The following is a 10,310-nucleotide window of genomic DNA, read 5'->3' as shown; positions in this document are numbered from 1 at the left end:
CACACATACACACACACACACACACGCACACAACGTTCTGTGAGTTGGAGATAGAAGTCTGACAGGTGTGCACCTGGACAGCCCCCTCTGTGTGCCTCCGGAAGGCTTGTTTAGACACACACACACACAGGTGTGAATGAGCAGGTGTGTGAGCGAAAGAGAGAGGAGAGGACAGCTGTGAGGTGAGATGTGAGTGGGCAGGTGTTCCATTATAGAGCGAGGGAGAGACAGAAAGAGAGAGGGAGAGAGAGAGAGAAAGCGAGGGAGAGACAGAGATACACATGTTCGTAAATCTGTTCTGCAATATCATAACCATACTGACTTCTTCCATTTGTGTTCAAGATCCAGCAAACCCAATAACACAAATACAAATACAGAGATCTAGAGAAAGAGAACATTTGCATAGATAGAGGGGAAAGATGTAGAGAAAAAAAGGTAGAGGTGACAGAGTGGGGGGAAGCCAAGAGAGAGGAAGGAAAGATAGAGTGGGGGAAGGAAAGACAGAGGAAGGAAAGACAGAGGAAGGAAAGACAGAGGAAGGAAAGACAGAGGAAGGAAAGACAGAGTGGGGGAAGGAAAGACAGAGGAAGGAAAGACAGAGGAAGGAAAGACAGAGTGGGGGAAGGAAAGACAGAGGAAGGAAAGACAGAGGAAGGAAAGACAGAGGAAGGAAAGACAGAGTGGGGGAAGGAAAGAGAGAGGAAGGAAGGACAGAGGAAGGAAAGACAGAGGAAGGAAAGACAGAGTGGGGAAGGAAAGACAGAGTGGGGGAAGGAAAGACAGAGTGGGGGAAGGAAAGAGAGAGGAAGGAAAGACAGAGGAAGGAAAGACAGAGTGGGGGAAGGAAAGAGAGAGGAAGGAAGGACAGAGGAAGGAAAGACAGAGGAAGGAAAGACAGAGTGGGGGAAGGAAAGACAGAGTGGGGGAAGGAAAGACAGAGTGGGGGAAGGAAAGACAGAGTGGGGGAAGGAAAGAGAGAGGAAGGAAAGACAGAGTGGGGGAAGGAAAGACAGAGGAAGGAAAGATAGAGTGGGAGAAGGAAAGACAGAGGAAGGAAAGACAGAGTGGGAGAAGGAAAGACAGAGGAAGGAAAGATAGAGTGGGAGAAGGAAAGACAGAGGAAGGAAAGACAGAGAGGGAGAAGGAAAGACAGAGGAAGGAAAGATAGAGTGGGAGAAGGAAAGACAGAGGAAGGAAAGACAGAGTGGGAGAAGGAAAGACAGAGGAAGGAAAGACAGAGGAAGGAAAGACAGAGGAAGGAAAGACAGAGTGGGGGAAGGAAAGACAGAGGAAGGAAAGATAGAGTGGGAGAAGGAAAGACAGAGGAAGGAAAGACAGAGTGGGAGAAGGAAAGACATAGGAAGGAAAGACAGAGGAAGGAAAGACAGAGTGGGGGAAAGGAAAGACAGAGGAAGGAAAGACAGAGTGGGGGAAGGAAAGACAGAGGAAGGAAAGATGGAGTGGGGGAAGCCAAGAGAGAGGAAGGAAAGACAGAGGAAGGAAAGACAGAGTGGGGAAGCCAAGAGAGAGGAAGGAAAAACAGAGTGGGGGAAGGAAAGACAGAGTGGGGAAGGAAAGACAGAGGAAGGAAAGACAGAGGAAGGAAAGACAGAGGAAGGAAAGACAGAGTGGGGGAAGGAAAGACAGAGGAAGGAAAGACAGAGTGGGGGAAGGAAAGACAGAGGAAGGAAAGACAGATTGGGGGAAGGAAAGTGAAAAGCAAAAGACAGGAGGGATGTTGAGTGAGACTGAGAGAGGGAGCGAGTGAGAGACACGAAGAGGGAGAGAGGAGAAGAGTAAAGAGAGAGTAGGAGTTTTCAGACTAGCAATTAGAGTGTGAGGGGTGGTGATGGCTAGCATTGATCCATGGTGTGTGTGTTCAGTTGGAGATAAGACACCTCCGTCCCCAGAGGAGAGCCCTGGGCGCTGGGCTAGGGAGGAGGAGGAGGCCCTTGGTATGGTGCTGGAGAGGCTGGATGAACTTCCTCTGGCTTCAACACACAACCTGAATGACAATGATGTTTAGGCCAGACCCAGACCCAGACCCAGACCCAGACCCAGACCCAGACCCAGACCCAGACCCAGACCCAGACCCAGACCTAGACCTAGTCCCAGACCTAGTCCCAGACCTAGACCCAGACCTAGACTCAGACCTAGACCTAGACCTAGTCCCAGACCTAGACCTAGTCCCAGACCTAGACCAAGTCCCAGACCTAGACCAAGTCCCAGACTTAGACCCAGACCTAGACCTAGACCTAGGCCTAGTCCCAGACCTAGACCTAGTCCCAAACCTAGACCAAGTCCCAGACCTAGACCCAGACCCAGACCTAGACCTAGACCTAGACCTAGACCTAGTCCCAGACCTAGACCTAGTCCCAGACCTAGACCAAGTCTCAGACCTAGACCCAGACCTAGATCCAGACCTAGATCCAGACCTAGACCTAGTCCCAGACCTAGACCCAGACCTAGACCCAGACCTAGACCTAGTCCCAGACCTAGACCTAGTCCCAGACCTAGACCAAGTCCCAGCCCTAGACCAAGTCCCAGACCTAGACCCAGACCTAGACCCAGACCCAGTCCAAGGCCTAGACCCAGACCCCAGAACAGCTGAGGACCATACCTAGTCCTAGACCCAGACTTAAACAGCAGCCTAATTTTTGTTCTGAATTGATTGTATTATCCAGTGGGTTTAACCTCTCTCTCCCTCTCTCCCCCGCCCTCTCTCTCTCTCTCTCTCTCTCTCTCTCTCCCTCTCTCTCCCCCGCCCTCTCCCTCTCCCTCCCTCAGGTTTCTCCACGCTGTCGCTGGCAGACCAGATGAGTCTACTGCAGAGTGCGTGGATGGAGATTCTGATCCTGCGTGTGGTGTACCGCTCGCTGTCCTTCGAGGACAAGCTGGTGTATGCTGAGGACTACATCATGGACGAGGACCAGTCCAAGCTGGCAGGTCTTCTTGATCTCAACAACGCCATACTGCAACTGGTGAAGAAATACAAAGCCATGAAGCTGGAGAAGGAAGAGTTTGTCACTCTCAAGGCTATCGCTCTGGCTAACTCAGGTGAGAACACACACACACACGTCCACACAGTCCATTCCTCATGCACTCTCTTAAACCAACTCAGACAGGCACACTTCTGAGTAGCTGTTGGCACTCAACTACATTGTAGTAAATACTAAACAAGATTCTCAGAAATGGTACTGGATTTAAACCATAGCTGTAACTGTATTCTATAACTCTATGATTTCCTGTTATGTCTGGGTGTTGTCCTGTTTCCAGTCTTGTTAACATCCTGAGTATGATTCATGCTTCCATCTAATCTCTATGAAATATCAAAGTGATATTTCATGTATTTCATTTTGAAAACTGATATTACATTTGCCTCAGTGGTACAATGGTAAAACATTATGAATCAGTCCCCATCGTCTCTTGTCCTTGCTCTTGTAATACGAATATACAAAATGTAATAGTGTAGTCATTTGCCAGATGCTTTTATCCAAAGTGACTTATGTGGCCCATGCTGGAAATAAACCCCCAACTCTGGCGTTGTTTGTTTCGTTCTCCAAACCATTTCTCCACTATCAGAAGGTATGTAAGGACAGAGTGTCAGAAAAGAAGACTTAAGATCTGAATCCTCCCCCTCTTTCTCCCCTCCTCCTCCTCCACATCCTCCACCTTCTCCTCTACCTCCCCTCCTCTTCTTCCCCTCCTCCACCTCCCCTCCTCCTCCACTCCTCCACCTCCCCTCCTCTTTCTCCCCTCCTCCTCCTCCACATCCTCCACCTTCTCCTCTACCTCCCCTCCTCTTCTTCCCCTCCTCCACCTCCCCTCCTCCTCCACTCCTCCACCTCCCCTCCTCTTCCTCCTCCTCCTCCTCCACCTCCCCTTCTCTTCTTCCCCTCCTCCACCCCTCCTCTTTCTCCCCTCCTCCACCTCTCCTTCCCCTCCTCTACCTCCCCACCTCTTCTTCCCCTCCTCCACCTCCCCTTCCCCTCCTCCACCTCCCCTCCTCTTTCTCCCCTCCTCCTCCTCCACATCCTCCACCTTCTCCTCTACCTCCCCTCCTCTTCTTCCCCTCCTCCACCTCCCCTCCTCCTCCACTCCTCCACCTCCCCTCCTCTTCCTCCTCCTCCTCCTCCATCTCCCCTTCTCTTCTTCCCCTCCTCCACCCCTCCTCTTTCTCCCCTCCTCCACCTCTCCTCCTCCTCCTCCTCCACCTCCTCCTCCTTCTCCTCTACCTCCCCTCCTCTTCTTCCCCTCCTCCACCTCCCCTCCTCCTCCACTCCTCCACCTCCCCCTCCTCTTCTTCCCCTCCTAAACCTCCCCTCCTCCACCTCCCCTCCTCTTTCTCCCTTCCTCCACCTCCCCTCCTCTTTCTCCCTTCCTCCACCTCTCCCTCCTCCTCCTCCTCCTCCTCCTTCTCCTCTACCTCCTCTCCTCTTCTTCCCCTCCTAAACCTCCACCTCCTCCACCTCCTCCACTCCCCTACCTCCTCCTCTCCTCCACCTCACTTCCCCTCCTACTCTCCTCTCCTCCACCTCGCCTCCTACACCTCCCCTTCTCTTCCTCCCCTCCTCCACCTCCCCTCCTCCCATGAGACTCATAAGAGAAGCACTGTCAAAGAGGTGATTTAAATACATCCCCACAGCAGACACATACATTCAGACAGTGAAACACACACCTGCACACACTCACACACACACACACTCCCTGAAGCGTAGTAGTGGCTGTCCCTTTTACAATTAGCATAGTGGTCTCCTCAGATGCCTGTTAAATAAGGCGCGATCATTAGGACCCCGCATGTCAATAACCGCCTCTGATGTCGTCCGGCATCGACAGTCCTGCCTAGCCCTCTTCTCCCTTCTCCCTCCCCCTCTCCTCTCGGTGACCCCATCTTTGAACTTTATCTTGATTGCCGGCCAGTAGTTTTCCCTTTAATTACAAGAAGGAAACTGTCAATAGAATCTGTTAAATGGGATGCAATGGGCGGCTTGAATGGGAGGACGGCTATTTGTTCAAATTCTCCAGCGCTCAACGTATTGACAGTTTGTTTTCTGGGGCCATATGTGGCGATCAATCTCGGGCCGGGCCCAGCCACGCTGAAAAATGAAAGAGCAGATTGCTTCTGCTGGCCGTGGGATGACGGTTCGCTATTTGGCGAGCGGAGGATTGGGGGAGAGTCTGGGAACATGGGAACGTTTCAGCCCTCCTGCCACAAGTGCACCCCAGAGAGGGCTTGGACGAGCGACTCCTTAGAGAAATGTTTTTTTTTAAATTGATTTTGTGCTTAAGTGTTCATCCATGCTGTCGATGACACAGACGGAGACTGATAGCAGCTGGAGTCCTTCACAACAGACTTCTTTGTGTGTGTTACATTTCTGCATGGGGACTCATATTGAATATACTTTATACTGTATGTCACCTGTAGGCCACTTTGGATAAAAATGTTTGCTAAGTGGTTACTGTTGGAGATGTCTGTTAATGAAAAATATATATATTTAGGATCAGAAACTAATGAAGAAGTGATGCAGACAAGTTTATGATCAAAACTATAAGCTTTTAGTTGTTAGTCAATATTTCTTTCAGTTTGTTAAAGGTGAGCCAGTGTAACAACAACAGAAAGCTGGTATTAGCATTTTGAAGGGCAGGGACATAATTAATTCTTTGAATGCTAATCTTCTGCATTAATGATGGGAACCCTTAAGAAATGCTACTGTACGTGATTCACATATAAAGATGTAGATGTGTGTGTGTGTGTGTGTTAACAGTCCCTGTTTAACCTCACTGCTCATTAGCAACATGCTACGCTAATAGAACACAGTGTTTCCTGCCACTTTAAGTCTGACACACACACACACACACACGCACACACGCACACACACACACACACACACACACACACACACACACACACACACACACACACACACACACACACACACACACACACACACACACACACACACACAGAAGAATATCTACTTGCTATTATAATTGTCAAACACTCTTGGGAGGAGTGCATCTCTTTCCTATAGAGCTAAGAAACATAAGTTATCCACACAATTACCAGGACATGTTTGACTAGCATGTTAATTTAAGTAACAGCCAAATTACATTAAGTCTCCTGTCACCTTAAGACTTAATTGAATTCTCATTGATTTACTACTGTTACGCCATGTGGCATTTTATCTAACAGCAGTGGACAAACACCTTAGAATATGGTGTCAAATGTTTTGATTAGGAGGATAGTGTTTTACTGTGAAAAAACCCAAAAGCCACCATGTTATAACTGAAATATGGAATTAGTTCAATTGACATCTTCACGATGCTCGAAAGAGCCTTCATTGTGGCCTACGCCTTTCTACAGGAAAAATAAATACTGGTGTAGTATTATCATTTATGTAGTATTACAGAAACAGATGGAATAGAGTGGAGACATACCGTGTGTAGTATTATAGAAACAGATGGAATAGAGTGGAGACATACCGTGTGTAGTATTATAGAAACAGATGGAATAGAGTGGAGACATACAGTACAGTGTGTAGTATTATAGAAACAGATGGAATAGAGTGGAGACATACCGTGTGTAGTATTATAGAAACAGATGGAATAGAGTGGAGACATACAGTACAGTGTGTAGTATTATAGAAACAGATGGAATAGAGTGGAGACATACAGTACAGTGTGTAGTATTTTAGAAACAGATGGAATAGAGTGGAGACATACAGTACAGTGTGTAGTATTATAGAAACAGATGGAATAGAGTGGAGACATACCGTGTGTAGTATTATAGAAACAGATGGAATAGAGTGGAGACATACAGTACAGTGTGTAGTATTATAGAAACAGATGGAATAGAGTGGAGACATACAGTACAGTGTGTAGTATTATAGAAACAGATGGAATAGAGTGGAGACATACAGTACAGTGTGTAGTATTATAGAAACAGATGGAATAGAGTGGAGACATACCGTGTGTAGTATTATAGAAACAGATGGAATAGAGTGGAGACATACAGTACAGTGCGTAGTATTATAGATACAGATGGACTAGAGTGGAGACATACAGAACAGTGTGTAGTATTATAGAAACAGATGGAATAGAGTGGAGACATACAGTACAGTGTGTAGTATTATAGAAACAGATGGAATAGAGTGGAGACATACAGTACAGTGTGTAGTATTATAGAAACAGTTGGAATAGAGTAGAAACACCATGTGTAGTATTATAGAAACAGATGGAATTGAGTGGAGACACCATGTGTAGTATTATAGAAACAGTTGGAGTAGAAACACCATGTGTAGTATTATAGAAACAGATGGAATAGAGTGGAGACATACCGTGTGTAGTATTATAGAAACAGATGGAATTGAGTGGAGACATAACGTCTGTAGTATTAGACTAGTCCACAATGCTCTAGCGAGAACACTTGGTGATACTTGATGATAATAGCATGTCGTTTTTAATCATTTTGTTTCAAGCCTTCCCCAAACCATAGCTCTAATCTTAACTACTAGGAATTAATACCTAACCTTAACCACTATGAATTAATACCTAACCTTAACCGTTTGAGTCGTTTCTGTTTTAACCCTGTAACCATGCGGAATTAACCCTGTCATCACGTGGAATTAACCCTGTAACCATGCGGAATTAACCCTGTAATCACGTGGAATTAACCCTGTCATCACGTGGAATGAATGTGTTAAAAAATGAACCATGATATGTTGAAGGGAAACAATGAGAGCTTGTTGCTCTGTTGCATGAATATGTGAGTGGCTCTGGTGTATGCGTGTGTATGCGTGTCGGTGTGCACGTGCGTGTGCACGCTTATGTGTGTGTGTGTGTGTGTGTGTGTGATAGTCAGATTGATAGTGCTGCTGGCTCTGCAGCTCTGTAAAGGTGTGTGTGTAAGCAGTTTCCTGCTGGGGGGGCTCCTGTCGGATCACAGGTCACTTTTCACATGGCCAAAGCCCCTGTCACACACTCACTCATACACACACCTCCAAATCCCGGTGATGGATGACTGAGAGCTCGCTGTCAGACTCCTGGATCAGACACACACATATACCGGGTTCGAGTATTGACCCAAACAGAAGCATGAACATCTGAATGTGTCTTTGGGGCAGAGCAGCCGGTATGTGTACGTGTGGTGGGGTTTAGAGAATTGAACCAAATGCACACACTATAACCCAGCCACTCACACCCCCCAGCTATGGGACAGTAGACTAACGCCAGTCGTTAAATCCTGTGTGTGTGCATGTGTGTGTGCGTGTGTGCGTGTGCGTGTGTGCGTGTGCGTGTGTGTGTGTGTGTGTGCTTGTGTGTTTGCGTACACCCTCCTCTCCACCACAATGTTTGGTCAGTCTGATCTGTCAATAGTTGACCTGTGATTATTATTTAACATGCATGTTCCATTGATCGGCTGGATTGATCTGGTTTCAACTTTAAAGGCCAGCCTGCATTAAGTCATTTATCCCTGGGGAGAAACACTGTTAGGGTCAACCTGGACACATAGACAGGCCGCAGTAGCACGCACACACACACACACAATGATGGATGTACCCGATAGAGTACAACAGTGGTTATATACTGTGATCACCCCACCCACAGTGACCTCTTGCTTGGACCATTAAGGGCCTGTGTGTGCATGTGTATGTGTGTGTGTGTGCTTGTGTGTGGGTGTGTTGGACTGGAGTTGTGAAATCCATCGCAGTACCACACCCATCCCCAGTGCTCATAAATGCTCCAGTACCGACTCAGTATGCTAATGACTGTGTTAGACATTACCCCTGAGACAGGAAAATACAGACAGGCCAGGCTATTGTTCAGCTGGGGAGTGTCTCTCTCTCTCTCCCTCTCTCTCTCTCTCTCTCTCTCTCTCTCTCTCTCTCTCTCTCTCTCTCTTTCTCTCATTCTGTGATGATATAGTCATGTAGTATGTGTAAAGATTAACCTCTATCTGCTTTATTTCCCCTCCCTCCCTCCCCCTGTAGACTCCATGCACATAGAGGACGTGGAGGCGGTGCAGAAGCTCCAGGACGTGCTCCATGAGGCCCTGCAGGACTACGAGGCGGGCCAGCACCCGGAGGACCCTCGTCGGGCAGGCAAGCTGCTGATGACCCTGCCTCTGCTCCGCCAGACCTCCACCAAGGCCGTGCAGCACTTCTACAGCATCAAGCAGGACGGCAAGGTCCCCATGCACAAACTCTTCCTGGAACTGCTGGAGGCCAAGGTCTGATTGGCTAACCACGTCAACAACCCCCAATATGTCAGTCTGTCAGTCGCACCCAGCCTCCTCCCATTGACCCCCTCCCGTAACCCCATATGACCCCTGAACCTCCCAAACCGCCGCCCACTGAGAGGGATGGGCGGGACTAACCTCTGAACTCTGAACCCCTGACCTCTGTGCATAAGGGAAGACACTGACACTGAGACGAGACCTCTGCTGGAGGGCCGTATGTGTATAGATTATAGACAAGTCATAAACCAGTTACCATAACAACGGCCCTGTAAACTATTGACTATCAACCACAAGTCACTTATACATATAAGAATGATTAACGATGTGATTATTGACTATTGACTGATGAAAATGTTTAAACGAGGAATTTAAAAAAGAAAAGAAGAGAGACTGTTCTGCTTGTGTCAGCAGCAGAGAGACTGTAAAGCTTTTCTCAACTTCTTCTCAGTTTCCCAACAGTTTTTACAGGATGTGCTGTTGAAGAAAACGTTTGAAAATGAACAAAGACTTTTTGTTGATGATTTTCATGAAGAAATGTGTAACGGAGAAGAGAAGAGTGGAAAGGAGGAGAGGAGACATGCCCTGCCAAAGGATGGAGATCCATTCAGTGGATGCCAGCAAACTTTACTATCAGCCCCTGACACCTCCGGTTACTCCTAATATCTTCTGATACACCCCCCTTCCCCAAAATACCTTGTTCTCCCAGTACCCCACCGCAAGTATTTACCTCTTACTGCAGTCTGGCCTGCTTTAACTACAGTATAATAACACACACACACACACACACACACACACACACACACACACACACACACACACACACACACACACACACACACACACACACACACACACACACACACACACACACACACACACACACACACACACACACACACACACAGTCTTGTACAGCTAACCTTGTGGGGGCACACACTTCAGTCCCATTCAAAATCCTAACCCTAGTTCCTAACCTTAACCCTTAATGTAATTCTAACCCTAACACTAATTCTAACATCAACCCTAAACCCCATAGAAATAGCATTTGACCTCGTGGGGACTAACAAAATGT

General features: G+C 47.6%; 1 protein-coding gene across 5 annotated transcripts in view; it reads left to right on the top strand.

Moving 5' to 3' along the window:
* LOC112237992 (estrogen-related receptor gamma) overlaps positions 1-10,096 on the top strand; it is a 120,532-nt gene extending 110,436 nt beyond the window's left edge. For 4 of the 5 annotated variants that reach the window (XM_042325490.1, XM_042325487.1, XM_042325491.1 and 1 more), the window contains 2 exons: positions 2,788-3,057; positions 8,991-10,095. In XM_042325490.1, the coding sequence (XP_042181424.1) occupies positions 2,788-3,057; positions 8,991-9,235 (515 nt within the window). In that variant the 3' untranslated portion in view covers positions 9,236-10,095. Of the gene's footprint in view, positions 1-2,787; positions 3,058-8,990 lie in introns of all 5 variants that reach the window. The other variant, XM_042325488.1, reaches the window with a different exon arrangement.
* Positions 10,097-10,310: the final 214 nt, after the last annotated feature.

The sequence above is a fragment of the Oncorhynchus tshawytscha genome, linkage group LG08, assembly GCF_018296145.1.
Source record: "Oncorhynchus tshawytscha isolate Ot180627B linkage group LG08, Otsh_v2.0, whole genome shotgun sequence".
In the NCBI taxonomy this organism is placed as follows: domain Eukaryota; kingdom Metazoa; phylum Chordata; class Actinopteri; order Salmoniformes; family Salmonidae; genus Oncorhynchus; species Oncorhynchus tshawytscha.
This window is presented reverse-complemented; position numbering and strand designations above follow the sequence as displayed.